The sequence below is a fragment of the Gobius niger genome (genome assembly GCF_951799975.1).
Source record: "Gobius niger genome assembly, chromosome: 18".
NCBI classification, from domain to species: domain Eukaryota; kingdom Metazoa; phylum Chordata; class Actinopteri; order Gobiiformes; family Gobiidae; genus Gobius; species Gobius niger.
Genome location: NC_136869.1, coordinates 15,931,858 through 15,950,376, shown reverse-complemented (window position 1 = coordinate 15,950,376; position 18,519 = coordinate 15,931,858). Strand labels below are relative to the sequence as shown.

General features: G+C 40.4%; 2 protein-coding genes across 2 annotated transcripts; both read right to left on the bottom strand.

Moving 5' to 3' along the window:
* Nucleotides 1-897: 897 nt before the first annotated feature.
* Nucleotides 898-1,573, bottom strand: msc (musculin (activated B-cell factor-1); the record flags this gene model as incomplete). The annotated part of the gene is made up of 2 exons (XM_079576356.1): nt 898-984; nt 1,178-1,573. 2 exons carry the CDS (start codon nt 1,571-1,573, stop codon nt 898-900), a joined length of 483 nt encoding a protein of 160 aa, XP_079432482.1.
* Nucleotides 1,574-4,115: 2,542 nt separating this feature from the next.
* trpa1b (transient receptor potential cation channel, subfamily A, member 1b) lies at nt 4,116-18,492 on the bottom strand. The gene is made up of 28 exons (XM_079576187.1): nt 18,477-18,492; nt 16,569-16,689; nt 15,877-16,032; nt 15,556-15,731; nt 15,213-15,320; nt 14,709-14,817; nt 14,264-14,409; nt 12,750-12,886; nt 12,534-12,582; nt 10,724-10,823; nt 10,356-10,456; nt 9,684-9,859; nt 8,757-8,921; nt 8,386-8,500; nt 8,149-8,315; nt 7,979-8,069; nt 7,717-7,776; nt 7,549-7,638; nt 7,413-7,483; nt 7,178-7,337; nt 6,650-6,739; nt 6,258-6,427; nt 6,050-6,179; nt 5,573-5,755; nt 5,431-5,499; nt 4,849-4,950; nt 4,546-4,661; nt 4,116-4,414 (listed from the first exon to the last, which is right to left on the bottom strand). The coding sequence occupies exons 2-28, from the start codon at nt 16,666-16,668 to the stop codon at nt 4,192-4,194; spliced, it is 3,360 nt and encodes a 1,119-aa protein (XP_079432313.1). The 5' UTR covers nt 16,669-16,689; nt 18,477-18,492; the 3' UTR covers nt 4,116-4,191.
* Nucleotides 18,493-18,519: the final 27 nt, after the last annotated feature.

Below are 18,519 nucleotides of genomic sequence, written 5' to 3'. Positions count from 1 at the left end.
ACTTTTTTTTACATTTTACTTACTTACGCTAGTATGCAAAGAGCAACATATCTCCATGGAGACTTGTAATGTTTGAAACTTGCAGACCATGTTGTTTAGGCATCTACAAACTACTAGTATTAGTTCAGCAGCTCATATATATTTTTATTATCTGCCTCATTGTTCTTCTTTCGGCTGAATTGGGTCATGAAACGTCGCCACCAGTTCTCTGCCCATCTTCACTTACCCTCTTTTCATGGTTTTATTCCAACAAAAGGATCAAAAGACGCAAATTCACGCACTGTCAGGCCCGTGTCCGTTTGTGACTCGATATGTGTCAGGATGAAGAAATCACTCTATCTTTCAAACTCTGGTGTTATGTCTGCGCCTGGACCGAAACCACATCTGTTGAGAGGCACAAAGGCGAGCGTCTCCTGCTGGCAGAAAATCAATTTGATGTGACACGAATCTGACTGTAGATACTAGTGCAGCGGGCCCCGTCCCAAAGACATTTTTATTCTGCGCAATGTGGGGAAAATGAATTGGACAGCTGCGTCTCATGTCCAGTAACTCACTGTTCCACAGTCACGCTTTTGTTCCCTGCACTGATGGAAATAAAACATTACACAAAACGGAGGATTATTTCATTGTAAAGTTTTTTTTATGCAAAATTGTGGCAAAGCAATAAATAAATGACACGTTTGATTGATAAACAACACACAGTAAGCAAGACAGCCCAATGCATGTCAGGCAGCAACAACACAATGAGAGGGATAATAAACTGTTGCAATACAAGTCAGTAGGTAAGCCTGCGACATTATCGACAGGATTTATGACAGTCATGTGAACTTTTACATGCCTCTGAAATGATAAAATAAAAGACTGTCTCTGAGCGACAGCAGCTCTCAGGACACAGTCTTATGCAAAGGCTCCACATAGTCTCCCTGTGGGCGGCACCTCTGAGGGGTCTTCTGAGCGCCCGGTCACCATGAATGGCCAGGTCTGCTGAAACACAAAAGGAACATCATTTTTTACAACATTATTCGACCAGCCCAGGAATACTATGCAGACATTACTTCTGTGTAAATGTAAAACTGTTGAGGACACACACACACGTATCATAAAAACATAGTCTATTTCTATGAGTTCATATGTGGCCATATGTCTGTGTCACCTGAGCAGAAAGTGCTGTCCATACCAGAGTGACTGGGTGAGTGAAGCTGTCCAGCCGCTCTTCCTGCAGCAGCTGGCGCAGGTGGCAGATGTAGCTGGAGGCCAGGCGCAGCGTGTCCAGTTTGGACAGTTTGGTGTCGGCAGGGACCCAGGGCAAGCTGGTTTTCAGTCTGGAGAAGGCTTTACTCAACACTCTCATGCGTGCTCTTTCTCTGGCATTCGCTGCATTTCTCTGCGTCTGTCGTGAGTTCTTCCGTACATTCTGGGACACTCTGCGCTCCTCTGTGATGTCATCCAGGTCTTGCTGGGTGCACCTGCTATAACAGGTGCTCTTTCGTGAGCTTCTCTCAAGAGACATGGCTATCATCCTGTGACACGTATCATAGTCCTCAGCATCGCTTCCAAGTGAACCCGTGGGCATGGCTGCTAGAACTCCCAAAAATCAAAACAAAGAATCAAAACTAGACTAAACTACAGATCTATCTACAAAAAACAAAAAGGAAAAAAAAAGTTAAATGCAGGTGAGATGCATAAGTGCTAAATATGTTAGTTTTTTAAGTTGACCAATAACTTAAACTGGTCACATCTATACATGTATAACCTAATACCCTATTGCTGCACACCCTCTCCAATTTAAGCACCTCGGACTTGGCATCTGTACTCAGTTTGAGTGTTTCTCCACCCCTTTTTCAAGCTACCATGACCTCAGCCAGACTTCAACTGGGACTCCTGTGAAAAAAGTTCAAGGGTAACATCTCTTCATACATTAGCCAGTTCTTATTCACACTAACCCTCATCAAAGAATCCCTGTGACACATCCAGAAAGTCCACTGTGTGTTTTTCTTTTTACATTAAGTGGCCTAATATATGTTTTCTTTGGTGTCCGAGTGCATTTGTGATCTATTTTATTCAGTGTTTGTAAATATAAATATCATCACGATCTTAATGTCTGTCACTAGTGTATCACAGATGTGTAGCTAATAGAAATGTCTTGCGGACCTTATCAAAAGTGCCTAATCCTGCGCTGGTTTCACAGAGGGATTGGGTTTCCGCACATGGAGCGGCGTTTCACACGCAGCCTCCGTCCACGGGCCACAGCTGTTGGAGGTTCCCATGACATCTGGTGCACTGGCATGGCGAGGGTGTGGCAGAGGTGCCGCTTATTCTTCTGAGTGAGTCCAAGCTTTTAACTTTATGTTGTTTTGTCCTCTACAAACAGTTGCAAGTTAGGTTAAGTGTGGCTGGTACAGCTGTAGGGTGAGTTGATCAATCTGTCACATCTCCAAGTGAGGTTATTTGCTGATTTTGTACAGATCTTTCTTCTGTTAAATGGTTTGAAGTACAATGAGTTTGCATCCACACACTAATCTGTTTGATACAGTGACAAAGTGTATCTACAGGCTCATGTTCACCCACTGTCAGTGAAACATAGATCATCTGCATAATTGTGATAGGACACATTGATACTGGATATTAATTGACCCAATGGTAGCAAGTACAAATTGAACAAGAGGGGCCTCAGAATCGACCCCTGGGGAACCCCACATGTCAATGCCATCCGGTCTGAGACACAGTTTCCCATCGCGACATAGTAAGTTCGGTCCTCAAGGTAGGATCTAAACCACTCGAGAGCTTTTCCAGAGATTCTCACACACGTTTTTAACCTCTGAGCTTCTTCTACCTATAAGGCAGGAGAATGAGTGAATAATGTACACTTTGCTGATGCTTGAAGATTAGAATTACATAGTAAATACTACTGTCGTACTACGGCAGCACAGTATTATCCATCCACCTGTAAACCATTAGTAATGTCACAGTGATTTCTGCTCTATGCATTCACATACCATTGGGCTTCTATATTGTGGGATACATTGTGCAGCTCTATACTCCCAAGAATCCCTATCCATCATACAATGTGCCTTTGCCAGCAGCTCGCAGCTCAAACTTCACTCAAACTTAATCCAGGACCACATTCCCCTGATGCACTTGAATCCACATTTTATGTGCTTTTCACAGAGACACCTGACATCAGACAGACTGCCGCTCACTGTTCAAGCCGCGCGGACATGGTTAAAGTTTTAGATGTTTGGAGAGATCGAGTCACTGCATTTGTCAGCAGATGACACAATGACCGGCACAATCAGCTATTAAAACAAACTCTTACACTCTCACAAAACAAGACAAAGAAAAGTGTAGTTAGATGACAACATGGCTGGTGTTTTGATCGTTGTGATTGTTCAAACTGGTAATTAATTTCACCAAAAAAATGTCCCTGAATGCAGCACAATGTGTCCATCAGCACGGACTTTCAGTGGTCATGACCTCCATCAGCGTCTAAACCCTAAGATGCGGAGCAACAGCTGCCGTATAAGTGAGCAGTATAAGAAAATAGATAGAGAGAGACATAAATACAGTTACATAATGGTTTTTCACTTTCAGTAGCACATAATGGTACCCACACATTTGTTGAAGATCATCAATAACATGGCAGTAAATAGAGATTTATATGGTTTTATTATGTACTGACAATGACAGCCAAGCTAATCATAATGTGCCACTAGTGACAAAATATATGACCAAAACATCTGTACCTCAAGAAACCATAATGTACAGCAAAATTACGTGTTTACATTTCATCTACATCACACAACCTGAATTAATAGCTTATGGTAACTCATGATAACGTTTTGCTTTGTTTGTCTTGTTTTGATGCAATATTTTAGATTTTTGCTTCATCCATCATTTGAAAGTACTTTTGTTCAGATGGTTTATAAATGTATCAATTATGATGTTATCACAACATTTAAAGCAGTCTGACTATTATGCCACATACTTGCCACTATTGAACATGCATTGCCTTTAAGCTAATAACATGCACGTGTTGTTTATGTATCTCAATCCACACAGCCTACGCATAATCGAGCTAAGACTTAATTGCACTTTGATAACATAATGAGTAAACACAATTAAAGCAGATTATTTGCCTAGGGATTATGGAGCCTAACATATCTTCAGTCACATTGCATTCGTTTAAACATGTTACTTGTTTTTCTTGGCCTCTATCGCCTTTAAGAGTGGCACCCAGCGAGACTCATTCTTCTGCATTCTGGGTGGTTTGCACTGGTTGAGGTTTGGCCACTGACTCCCTTTGAGATTTATGGGACCATCGTACTCATCAGCCTCAGCACTGATCTCCATTTTCTGAATGATGAGCTTCAGAAGGTTGTGCTGTTTCTCGAGCTGGCTGGTCACTTCTCTCATCCTGTAGCAGAAGCATAAATAATTCATTACCAAAAGTCTGTGTAGTGAGTGTCTTTGTCCACTAGAGTTTGCTAAAGTATCATCCACTAGGCGTACGTTACTGACGACTGATAAAGAACAGTATGGCTTTACCTGTACTTCTGCTTTCTGATCTCATTTTCAATAAAGGTGCAAGTCTGGGATTTGACCTGCATGCGACTCCAAACTAGTTTCTCTTCTTCACCGAATAACATTATCTTCCAAATGCTCTGAAATGTTCAAATATTTTATTAGAGAACTTCACAGACATGATTACCTACAATAAGAGGTGCCATCACATGCAACAACTCCACTTTCGTTTGACAGCTTTTATCTCTAGTTACTTTGCATTCACAGAAAGTTCAATAAAAGCAATAACACAGTAGGAGTATTAAATTAATAAAAAGTTGTTGTTACCCTTGAACACTTGCGATTGGGATAGATAGTGATGGAAGATTTGTCTACACGCTTCAAAAACCAAATGGGCAGCTTATCTTCAAGAGAGGTGTGCAGGTCAATCTGTCGATGTAAACAATTTTCTTATTATTTGAGAAGCACATTTTCGATTCAAAATTCCTTTGCTCTGCCGTACAATACAGTACAATAAGGCCTAAGATGGTACTACCAACTGGTATTGACCTAAACCAGAAAACAACGTGCAGTACCAAAGCATGAATTACGTGATCTCTACTTAAAATGTATACAGTCTAAAATTGCAGATGACCTGAGTATTAGAGATGCCCATGGACCACCAATACTTCATGTACCAGAGTTTGAGAACTACTTGAAAGTACTTTTGTTCAGAAGGAGAACTACTGCCATAGTGTTCACAATAACTATAACTACTGAACTTTTTCCCTAATGTTAGTATCCTTTAAATATGAAATATTTTGACGGACTGTGTAAGCTTACAAGATAAAAAGATAAAAAGATAAAAACAAGATAAAAAGAAAAAACTATGCTCTTGAGATGCTGGTATACACTTTAGATAAGCCAAACCTGCATAGCTATTCTTTTGAGAGCTGCATTCCTCTGAACCTCGGCGATATCTCCAACAGCCAGACCAATCTAGAAATCAAACAAAATGAAAAGGACTTATTTTGTTTGGCAGATACAGTAGGTGAGGTAGAAAAATACTTACCATTAGGTTGACCAGCAGAATGGGCATTAACAAAACAAAGCTGATGAACATCATGTATGTCAGAATACCAAAGGGTAATTCATCTTTCAGATAAGTCTCCAGGAAATTGTTTTGGTAGTTCATTTCTCCAACCATCATCACAAAGGTTTGAACGATGGAGAGCGGGACACTGTCAAACTCTCTCTGAGGTCAAGAAAGAAAACAAAAAACTGTATTGTTAAATGACACAGATTGATATGTGTTTTGGTTGTACAGTGCTCTGCAGCAGGTTCGATTCTTTATAGTAAATCAGGTGGAATGTTGTAACTTCAAGTAGGCTACATATAATTTTTTTTGTATTGATTCCTGTATGGACTCAGGTTCGGGCCTCACTGTGTTTGTGGAGGTTATAAAAACACTCTCTGAGCGCATACTGTTAACAACATAAATGCGGTGCTCATAATGCTATGTATGAATGAGTAAATGTGATTCAATTACCTGATTAAGCATCAATGCATGAAACCCCAGTGCAAAAGCAAACACCAGGTAGGAGAAGACCATTACAACTCGGACAAGAGTCTTCATGATCTCCCCAAACATCACGACGTAGATCCCAAAGCCTTCAAACCTAGACACACACATCACAAATGTTAATGTATATATTGTAGTAAGGACACTGCACAATTAAAGTAAAATACACATTTACCGCTGCATATAAAGTAGGAATCCCATCCAGCCGTGAAGTACGGCAAGTGCCCCAATCTGCCAGTGGACCGACCCCTCAGCGTTTAGCACCAAAGGAATCACAAATCCCAGGCAGGTTATGCCTGTGAACCAGTCGGACTGATTTGAAGCATCTCTGAAGTAAGTCCAGCGCTTTGTTTCAATAAAAATAAAAAATTCCACATGTTGGAGATTGCATGAAACAGACTTTGTGAAGGTGACATTGACTACATGGCCATGGGATGATCCCGTAAATGGGAGTGGGAGAGTGCTGATCCATCACAGCTGATTGCAGTGGTGTCCATCCAGTCCAGGCCGTGGACAGATTTATGTGCATGTGTTTTATGAGGGGTAATGACTTGGGCATTAAAATACCTGTTGAGAGATCTGCACCAGCTCCTTACAGATGGAGTAGATGTTCATGACCACCACCATCACCATGGAGACGGACAGGTGCACACTTTGCTGCAATACCAGATACAGTATATTGTGTTTGTCTGGGATGATTTGAATTACCATACACATAAATCTCTATGAAAGTAGTCGTAAATCATAGTATGAAAGTGCAAACAAGTACCCAGGAATGTTACACTGTTCCCATTGTTTCCTGTTTTCAAACCACGACAGAGGAAGCTAGTTGTTAAAATTTAAAGTGTTAGTTGTTGCTCAAACATATTCTTAATGTTCCTAACACATTCTTGACATCCTGATTCGTTACAGGAATGAGTTCATAAGCGCGATACATAAAGCAGAGAACGACCTTTGCTATTTTTGCTGATATCATTGGTGTTCTAAGAGTTGTTAGATACTTGTTAGATAGCTACTTCTCCACTGTTTTCTTTTAGACAGGTTCACTCAGTGTCACAAAAGGTTCTTCTTAAAAGGTTTGGAAACAAGAATTACCTCAGTGAAGGATATGTGCTTCATGGTAATAACACGCTCTCCAGTTGCTGTGATGTTGCTATATGTGGGCCTTAAAGACACTATGAGGTTAGTGAGGGGCAGTAGACCTAGCAAGTAGAAGAACATGTTGAGGATGTGCGCAATGCTCCCATAGGCCGCCCTGCAGATGACAAGAAATACAATATACTGTAAATACATCCTTTTAATAAGGCTGTCAGCAAGCTAATTTATGTACCACTTCATTGCTAGGTACTTCTTGCACACAGGGTGGTTAAGGAGTTCGATGCGATTGTGTCTGACCATTGCCTACAAGGAGAGAAGTTATAGAAGTACATAGTATATGCAGAAGTATGATATACTGTATCATTTACATTCATTGATGCTAGAGGTCCAATATATGGTAGTCTGACTTCCTCCCTTGCTTCTATAGGAGCTTGGAGCCATCTGAAATCATACTTAATCTGGAAAAGGGAAGAAGAAAATAGTTTGATAGGCTCTTTCATCATCAGTGTATGTTTCTATTCATGTGTGTGGTTTACATGGAATTCTGGACTGTTGGTATCATGGTCTGACTCCGTCACGCAAATGTCCAGCAAGTGCTAAGGACGAAAACAAAAGTAATATTGGAACACAAAACAAAGTTTTTATCCAGATATTAAACCAGCACAGTGTTCTGCAAAGTATAATCTCATTTTTTCAAATCTATACACCAGATCATGTGTCTTAAAACATTAACTAAGACAATCTCACTTAAGTTGTCCGAGATCATAATGCTCAGTATATTTTTCTTCAGTAACAAACCTTGATACTCTCCGGGAGATATTCAATCATGTCTAGAACGGGGCACTGTTGGATGCCACCTGGGATAAACATGGTCATTGCTTCAGTACATCTGGAGAAGAGCAAATACAAAGTTGCATCAAGCAACGCCTTAATTCTTGCACTTTGGTTCATTTAATGTACGCACACACCTGTTACTGTCTATCACTGCTTTGACAACCTCTTTCTTTAGATTTTGCACAGCCTCATGCATGAAAGACGTCTCATTCTTGTTCAGTACGATCTCCGCGCCCCGGGCCAACAGCAGTTTTGTTGCAGCCACATGCCCTAGTCTGGCAGCTATGTGCAGCGCTGTGTTCTAGGACGAGTATTAGAAATTCATTTCATTTCAAATTCAGAAGGTGAATATTAAAACAGGTGCGTCTTACCCCATCTTCATCAGTTTTATCCAAAAGTTTTATGTGTGCCGAGAGCAGAATGTCCATAGTCTGAGTGAATCCTTCGGAGGCAGCGTGGTGCAGACAGGTCCAGCCTTTATAGTCACTGAATACACAAGTAGTTATGATTTAGTTTAGTATATTAAAACAAATCATTATGAAGGACATTATTTAATGATTACAGCCATTTGCACCTTGTGAAAAACATCAAGATTATATTATAAAATTATATTTTAAAAGTTACATTCATTTATTTCTATTCAAGAAAATGCCTAATACCTCACTCAATACTAATATGGCTCATAGTATTGATAGAGTATTGATTTCTTAAATCAACGCATTTTGCACGATCGAGGGCATACCAGTGGAAGAGCGCCCCCTTGCGCAGCAGCAGCTGCACCACTTTGGTGTGTCCTCCCGCAGAGGCCAGGTGCAGTGGGGTGTGTCCGCGCTCATCACCCTCGTTCAGCAGTCGGGAGTCCTTTAAGTTCTCCAAGAGACGCTGACACGTGTTCAGACGACCGTATCTGTCACCGAGCAGAAACACAGTATTTGACTAAAGCTTGTTTTAGAATGTAAAGGGTGTAGCAAGCTGTAGTTAGGGGTGCACAATATAGCGCAAACTATCGTATTGCGATATTAGGTGATGCAATATCCCAAGAAGCCACAATATATCTCAGCATCACACACAGTCTTCATCGGACTGAGATCGACACATTTTTTTGCAAGCACAGCCATAAAATGCATTGAATTTATACTATACTATATATATATATATATATATATATATATATATATATATATATATATATATATATATATATATATTTGGAAACGTTCTAGTTAAAGTTTTCTTGTTGTGGTGTATTTTAAGTCTCGTTTTGACACAATTTTACTTTCAATTTGTTTAATTAAAATGGAACATATTGTGTCAAAATGGTTTAGTGAAATATTGAAATAATATTATCGCAATATTGCACAGCTGTATCGCATATCGGTGGTTACTTCAATATTGTGCAGCCCTAGTTGTAGTGTTTACACAGAGCAGAAGGATTTTTGATGGGTATGAAATATACCTCTGCTCTTTTGACAATATTATACTGGCTGCTCTGGTCAGTCCCTCAAGATTTAAGTCTTTGTTTGATGGTCCTAGATTTGTTGGTAAGGGGATCTTTAAATCCACATTAGCTTGATACTCCATGTCTGTGTAATCCCTCAATTGTCTACTTTTGTTATTTCTTAGTTTTGTTTGTTATTAAGTGCTTCATTGATGCCCAACGTGAACTCACTGAGCAGCAAAATGTAGGGCCGACTTCTTGTCCTTGGACTTGTATTGTAGACTGCTCTGTCCGGAGATGCCCAGCATGTTTTTGACAGAGTCGTGGATTCCCAGTCTGCAGGCGTAGTGCAGAGGTGTGCAACCCTCAGTGTCCTCGCAATTCAGCAAAGTTTTCACACTGCCAAGCTAAAGTAAGACACAATTCATTATGCATACTGTAATATTGTTGGTCATTAAAAATGTAAACATGCCAGGGATCATCAGCTTTAGAAAACCCCTCACAATAAACATAAATGCTTCCTGTGGGGGTAATGCTTCTAATAAAGTACATAATTAAAGTACACTTTACTCAAGCTAATAAATGCACACTACATACACATAATAACTAACACACATGTCTAATTATGATAAGACACTAAGTAGCCAAGTAAAGGTTGAATTTAATTAAACTACTTACTACTAATGCATTTCTCGGTGAGTTTAAAAAAACCCCAAAGCAAATGGTTTAATGGTTGGTCTGCAAGTACCTAATTTAGACTAAGGTACTGTAATGTTTAGTCTGCCAACTATTTTGAAATTGCCCTTTTGTCCAAAACATATCTTTCTGTATGTTTTGTTCCATTTTGATGTAATATGCCTTTATAGAAAAATCTTCTGGCTCATAGCTAGTTTTTTGTTGTACCTGTAGGATTTCCTCTGGCAGATTCTTCAGGCCTTTTGGCTGCAGAATGGCTAAATGGAGAAAGTTGCATCCACGTCTGTCTGTTACACTGACATTGGCTCCTGAAAATACAACAGACATCATGTAAAATACTTTTTTTTCTGATTTTTCTGTGATCGGAAGTATACACCAGCTGGATTCATAAAATAGCCTATTGTGCAGGTTTTGAGTTGATGGGAGATAAGATAAGGTGAGAACATGCAAACTCCACGTAGAAAGACTCACTCGGTCTGGGAATTGAACCCCGCTTTCCTACTATGAAACGAGAGTTCTAACCACTCAGTCACAATGCTGCCCTGCTATTTTAAGAGTAACGTGCAGTAGGCTACCTTTGGACAGAAGGAGGGTCACAGTGTTCCATGATCCACAGCTGGTAGCCAACAGCAGGGGAGTGTTCCCCTTACAGTCCACACTGTTTAGGTCAGCACCCTGGAAAAAAGGTCAAGATTATATTAGTAGTTTCCCTAAAGCTTGCCTTGAACATGTAAATGTTTTTATGTAATGTAGAGAGCAAACATAGGCAACAGTTGCTGATCTACTAGGCAAAGCAACTTTATTGATTTCATGCTGGACAGCAACATTGTCAGAGTTGAGGCCTGTCTCACGTCTGTGTTTAGTCATGACTCTTGGACCCCTTCCTGAGGTTCTCCGAGCCCAAGGTGGTTCATATGACTCCAGGATGTCAGCTAAATATTTTGGTGCCCATCGGGCACTGCCCAAGCAAGAATGGACTTGAGCAAAGGACTAATGTGGTTGTAAGTCAGGGCTCTAACAGCTTTGTTTGGTATATATTTCACCTGTCTATCAACTCATTTAGAGAAGCCATTACAATATTCTAGTCTGCTGGAGACAGACGCATGAATGTCTTTCTAAGTCCGGTTTAGACACTGTATTTTTTATCTTGGCAATGTCTTTTAGATGGTGAAAGGCTGCAGAAGGTCTGAGTCCATGATTACTCCTGAATTTACCCAACCTAACCTGATTTTTAGGTACTAGTGACAGAGCCTCAAGGTGACCAGCAACAATCTCTTTGTCTTTGTGGGCCAAATACATTGATCTCAGTTTTGTCTATATTTAGCTGGAGGAAGTCATTTTATAGTACATCTTCCATGCACACACTAATCTGTTGATACAATATCACAGTGTATCAGCCGTCAGTGATACATAGATCGGAGTATTGTCTTTGTGTGATAGGACTCCTTATTGCTGCGTTTTAATTGACCCAATGGAATCTACGGCATGTAGGGTTGAATGAGAGGGGTCCCAAGATCGGCCCCTGGGGAACCCCACAGTTCATGGCCGTTTCACGGCGTACGTTCTGTCCTCAAGGTAGGACCTGAACCACTGGAGAACCTTTTCTGAGATTCCCGCCCAGTTTTTTAACCACTCATGCTCAGGTCAGCAGAACTAATACTGTACCTTGCCTCCATTGGCAAACTTTATCCGAGCCAGCTCAGTACTCTGCAACGGTCTAAAGCCTGACTAAAACATTCACCAAAATCATTATTTGCTAAAACCCAAAGCTAAACCCAATACATTTTAACCCTTTCTTCCTGCAGTCACAAGGTAACACTCATCACCCTTTACCTTGTGTTTGCCAATAGAATGAGTTTGCAGATAATACACTTTTACCCGGCAACCAGTTTTTATTAAAACAAGAGCAACAGCTGGTGCAATATCATTTAATGTGACACCTAATATTTACTTAACTAACATACTGTATACTGTAGTTTAAAGCCACACCGCGTAACACTTCACCCAATCAATAGATTGAAATATAAGCATTTGTTTTATTACAGATATTTTTATGCTGAAAAATACCTAAAATCAAACATAATGTATTTGCTGTGAGTGGCACACCTCTCCTAAGATCTGACTGTAACTGTACTGAGAGCATAGACATTTCTGTGTGTAACTGGTTATTCGGAGCATTGTTTTTGTATCGGCAATAGTAGAAGTCAAATTGTTACGCAGCGTGCCTGCAAAACAGTTAATTAAGGGGTCACTAATATATGGGCTTTTGACCATTAAGAGACAACAATTACCAATTGATGCAAATATTGAAAGTGGCATGGTTTTAAGTTCTGTAGTGGTGACATTGGGATTATATGAGCCAGAACTAGAAAAGTTATGATTTACCAGTGAAATGAGATATTCAGCCAACTCTTTGTGGTCAAATATTGTTGCCCTGAAAGAGAAAAAAAATCTATTAATAAAAAATCTCAAAGACAATAAACAACAAACAATTATTTGTTGATATTATCTAACAAACTTAATTAATTTCCACTTTAATAATTAGTGAAGCTGCTTACACCTTTCTTAAGCTTAAGCCCAATGCGAGCATGAAAGCCACACCTGTGCAGTGGTGTCTGATTTGCTCCGTCAGTCAGGTTGATGATGTCCTCCACTTGATCAAATGAAGACAACATTAGTTTGACGACATCGAAGGCGCCCTGAGTGCAGGCCAGATGGAGCGGCGTGGACCTGTCATTCTGCAGCAACAGGTGTCAGGAAGGACACGTTAGCCTGTGATTAATAGTGCCAACAAATCATTCAACCATTGAAAACCTGTTATTTAGCTGCTACTCGTACTGTAGGACTGCCATTCCCAAAATGCAACACATCGCGGCCCCTTTTATCGATCCAAAATTCCCACGGGGCCCCCAAACAATATGTATTCACTCTTTTCAAAGAATATCTAATGGTTTTCATCATAAATTTCTGATTATTTTTACATAAAAAAACTGCAAACACAGGCTGAATACTGAAGGGTTTAAGATGATCTTCGTGGGTATTTGTTTAATTATAGTAATTAAAGACACATAAAGATCTTCTTAAAACCATTCATTTTTATATAAATTATGTTTGGACAACATTTGGTTATCACTACGCGTCCACTGGATTAGTGGATATTTGAATGTTTTTGGAAAAATCAAGTAAGTGGCTTATATATAGGTCTATTTTCCAAACCTAGTCATGTTAATGGCAGCTAAGATGTTCCTGATAGCAAGACCTACTTACCGCCTCCATCTGCCGATGGGCCTGATAGTAGCTGAACGCACTTTTCCTCGACCTAGTCACTAGCGGCTTCAAGTAGCCCTTTTTTGCCAGACCCAAGCCCAGAACAAGAGGTTAGTGCAGCACCATAAAAGGCATCTGGTGGAACATCGCTAATAAAATGTAAGTCATTGCAAACTAGGAGATTGTGATAAGCTCAGTGACAAGGGAAAAAAAAATCAGCATCAATCAGTATTTGGTGCTTGTGATTTTTTAAGTTCTGAAGTTAAGTTCCTTTTACTACACATGGTTTCTGAAGTGTTCTTGTAACACATAAGCATTTCTTGCTCAAAGCTGTTAACTGTAATTAAAGCCTTCAATGACATAAGCAGAACTGGCAGGAGGTGACCAGCCACCACTCCACTCTGCTCCACAGTCTAAGTGGAGCTAATTTGTATCAATTTAGCCCAACTAGACCTTTTACTGTACGTTCACTGTTGGTGCTAGTGATGTTCTGGCCAGTAGCCCAGAGACTATGCAACTGTGACTCTGAGATGGCTATGATAGCCAATAATCATAGACTACAAGGGCTATAGGAAAAGGCAGTTCAGGCTTAATAAGACTGAAATGGAAAAAATAATGCAAACCAAATGACTCGTGTGCGAGTCATTATAAGGCAAATAACATCATTCTCTATGACTGCCAGGTGCTGTTTTTACCAACACAGCCGTAAAGGATGTTTTGCCAAGCAAATGAATGTCCGTCTGCAGTCACAGCCACTCGTCAGTTTAAGATTCACCACAAGGAAAAAAACAAATATTTTATGCAAGTTTTAAACAAAGCTATAACCACATTGTTTTCCAAATCTGTACCTGCTGCTGGTCCACTTTAGCTCCTGTCTCGAGGCACAGGCGAATGGTCTCCAGATTACCCCCACGGACTGCTAGATGTAGGGGGCTGCTTTTGCTTTTGTCTATGTAGTTAATGTGCTGCTCAGCCACATAACCAGTCTCTCCACCTATAAGAACATGGACAATCAAATTAAGTTTGAATGAAACCAAGCTATCATAACATTTACTGAAACACAAAACCTAAAATACCTAACTATTAAGAATTACTAAGGTAGTTCTTGGGAAAATCTGAAATCTTCAAAATATTTTAAGTGGCATTAACAGTGAGTGTCTGTGGTGTTGCCTCTGTGTGGCATTTCACAAATACAAGTCTCTGTCCTGACCTGACCAATATACACAACCAATGCTTCACTTTGCCAAAGGCTCGTTGTTGGGTCTTGAATTTAGATTTATAAATTCACTGTACCTGCTCTGAGGATGATATCCATAGCTTTTGTTGCCCCTGCGAATGCAGCCGCATGCACAGGGAAATGTCCCAGCTTGTTCTGGTGGCAGAGCTTGGCCCCATTCTTTATCTGTGACAAAGAAAATTAATAGAGACTTTGATCGACACAGACAGTTAGTCAGAGACAAATTTGCAGCTCCAGGATCAAGTCAGATGTGCTGTATGTGTCCTGTAGGGACAGCCCTCATGCCACCATTGCAGTTTACTGCAGCTCTACATTATACCAGTGCATCTCCCTCACATATTGGTCAGTACACACCCACGGCCTGTTACATACCAGTATAGTCATCACTGTTACACACCAGTACACTTGGAAGGAGTGTTACCAGTGTACTCAAAGTACAGTGGGGAAAAAAAGTATTTGGCCAAAATCCAATACAATGTCTATGTGAAACTGACCAAATACTTTTTTTCCCCACTGTATGTCTATACTAATACTATACTCAGGGTTTACATGCTACTTACCAGTATGTTGAGGGCTTCACAATTGTCGACGGAGCAGGCCAGCATCAGAGCAGTGTTCCCCAGGTCTCCCTCAAGGTTGGCGTTTGTCACGCAGTATGACAAGAGCAACTGCGAGAGACAGATTTATGTCAATATTTCACTGCAATGTCAGGTACCTTTCCCTCTCATGTGGATGTTTAGTTTTACTTAAAAAACAAACAGCTTGTTTAAAAAAAAGTTATTTATTATTAATAGCTACACTGGGAAAAGAAAATGTTTCTGAATATAAATACTTTTGGGTCATTATGGCTCTGAATGTTTAAGTTAGTTTAGTTTAATAGCTCAGTAGCTCAGTGCGTCTGACCTGGATGAGGTTGTTGTGTCTCTTGCTGACAGCCAGGTGCAGGGGGGACTGCAGGGCCTTGTTTAGGATGTTGGGATCTGCCCCCAGGTCCATGAGGGTCTTGCAGCTGTCGGCCTGGTTATGCTCCACGGCCCAGTGCAGGGGCACGTTCCCCTGCTCATCACAGCTGTTCAGGTCTGGGACGCCACAGATGCAGCACATAGTGTAAACAGTATGAAGGATGTACATTTCTAAATGACTATTTGTGTTTATTTAAAGATGTGGTCATGACATGGTACTTTTTAGTGGTTCATATGTGATTCATAGCGGAGCAGCGCTTACCCTCTGAGTCGACAGACATGATGAATTGGATGAGGGTGACATGCCCCCCCGCAGCAGCGTGATGAAGGGGACCAGCTCCATATTCATCTTTCTCTCTCAGAACCTCAGGGCTCTTTCTGACCTGGCTCTCTAGGATGGCCAGGTCACCCTTCTCCGCTAACTGGTAAATCAATGCAAGAGCATGTGACACGAAAAGCACAGATGCTTTTGATCTATTTTTTCTACCAATAAAAGACATTAGAACTGCATGAATATACATTATGCCAGTGTAGGCTAAAAGTAAGTTATATTTTTACAGATACAGATATATTGTATTGACATTTACAAGATGAGATGCACCATCTCCTTTTAGAAAGGGGCCTTAGATTTTTTTTTCTCTCAGCCACAGATTAATCTCCAAACTCAATGCCATACGATTATGCAAGTCTAGTCACCAGGTTGTGTCTTTGTCACTGGGAGCTGCTGTTATGTTACAAAAGGCTGGGATTACAACACAGTTTGTTACACAACAACATGTCTCTTGATATAGGAAATATTATAGGAATGATTATAAATGAATAAAGCCAGGAATGAAGCAGTGCCCCATGTGCCATGCATGGCCTCCGTTGGCCCAAATTGACGCAATACGTTTTACTACATGTGATAGTAATACACCTTTCTTAGGAGTTTATGAAAATCTTAAATCCAGGTACTGACCCCAAATATATTTAGATTTGCCAGGGCTGGTGCTTCATCTTCAATCACGTATGTGTAGCTGCTGGTCTGTCGGGCCACCTCTCTGCCAAAGTTCATCCCTCTGCGGACCACGGTACTCTGCGTGTCAATAAATCCAAACAAAATTACTCTACAAAGCAAAAATGAAGTCAATGTACAACAGCTTAAGGTCAACGATTAATGCCCGAGGCTAATCTGCAGTGTGGGGGAGCGTGGTCTCTGTGCTGAAGAAAGCAATTACGTCCCTCTCAGCTGGGGGCAGTGTCTTGGGCGCCCTTGAGTGACATTGGCCCCGGGTGGATTGAAAAAAGTCCATGTAATTGTATTTTATAAGACTCCAAATGACAAATAACACCGTGAGACCAGGTGGCTTTTGAATTGTCACTGGAATTGTACTAAACTACAGTATTGGATTTAGCATTGTACAGGGGACAGCAGGAGCCTGCCGTGTGCTGTGGTCTGTCCAGCACAGTTTACTTAGTGTCTGCAAACCCTGCCGTGTTTGGATGAGTCACGCTTTGAACCGCTTTGCACACTTCCAACATTGTGCAAATATCATCTCAATAAAAGACACACTGGAGTGCAGCTGAGTCTGAATTTGGATGTGGTGATCTTATTTAAGGTGAGCACAATGGAGGTCCGGCTGTAATTAACTCTGAGCTCAGAGAATGTTGGATCTAATAATGAAAATGGGTTCATTTAAAAATAATTAAATCTTGGACTGTGGATTGGATCAAACTCATTCTTTCTGTTTTCATCCCTGCTTTCATGAAGACCAAATGGCCAGACTAATTGAATCCGAGTATCTCTAACTTTGTGGGTTTGTCCCATTCTGACAACCAGAAAACTGATGGATGCATATAGAGTGCAAAATTTGTGGTCAGATCCAACAGGCGAGCTACGGAAACACGAAAGAGATAAATGTGTTTTAAAGCCTTTTGTGCTGCATTTCAGGCATTAAGTCGCAATGTTATTTACTTCCCATTTCCTTACAAGAGCCACAGCAGTCCATATCCATGATTTCTCAGTTGAAGTATCTCAATTCTTTCTTTACACGTACTATGCATGTTTTCAAATGATTCCTTTTTTTACTTGATCTCTTTGAATAGATGTCACGCAATGGCATCATCTGAGTTCCATCCTAGAACGTGGCCTGGGCGTCTTCATGTTGTAGTGCTTTGTTTTTATAGAATACCAGGAACCACTTCAATGGTTCCCGGTATTCTCTGGTGTAACCTTTGGCACAGACATCCATTCTGTCTCGAACCGCAAAGTAAAAGTCCATTATTAAAGCTCTTTTGATGTTGTATCTCATGCAGGGAAAACCACATGCGACAGTCCAAGTACATTATTGTTCTGATAATGACAGTGGGCTGTGGATGCCCTGGCTTTCATTTCCGAGCACAGATAAATAAGCGCTGAATGTCGCTAATTTTTGTAACCGATCTGGCCACTCAGCACTAATGGCCCGAGGCTATTTGTCTAATTGAAGAATGATATTAGGCTCATTCTTTGCATGCCAAGTATCATTTAGTAGTAAAAAAAAACACAAACAAAAAAAAAGCTGTGAAACTACATTAAAGCAGGAACAATCAAACAGAATTGATAGTGAAAATCAATCAAATTGCCTCTACAATTCATGTTATCAACAGCACATGCATATTCGTTTTGTCTTACTGTCCCTAAATCGTAAATCGTACTGGATACTTTGCTCTGAATGTTCATTTTGTTACCTGTTACCCAAAATAATCTTTTACAATGACATAGTAAACTTGCATGCGTATCAAACATAATGGTAAACTGCTGTAAAACCTTTACTCTCCCTGTTTAAGTCATTGCGAATAGAGCATATTAAACAAGCAGTTTGTAAGCTGCCATGTACTTACAATGTTGTGACTGATGCTGTTGTGGAGCGGGACAACCAGGAAG

Coding starts and splice junctions, on each gene's coding strand:
- trpa1b (XM_079576187.1), bottom strand. CDS start 16,668: ATGAACTTTGGCAGAGAGGTGGCCCGACAGACCAGCAGCTACACATAC. Junction 15,321..15,555: donor GACACAACAACCTCATCCAG/GTCAGACGCACT, acceptor TGTCTCTCGCAG/TTGCTCTTGTCATACTGCGT. Junction 12,887..14,263: donor CTAAAGTGGACCAGCAGCAG/GTACAGATTTGG, acceptor CTGTTGCTGCAG/AATGACAGGTCCACGCCGCT.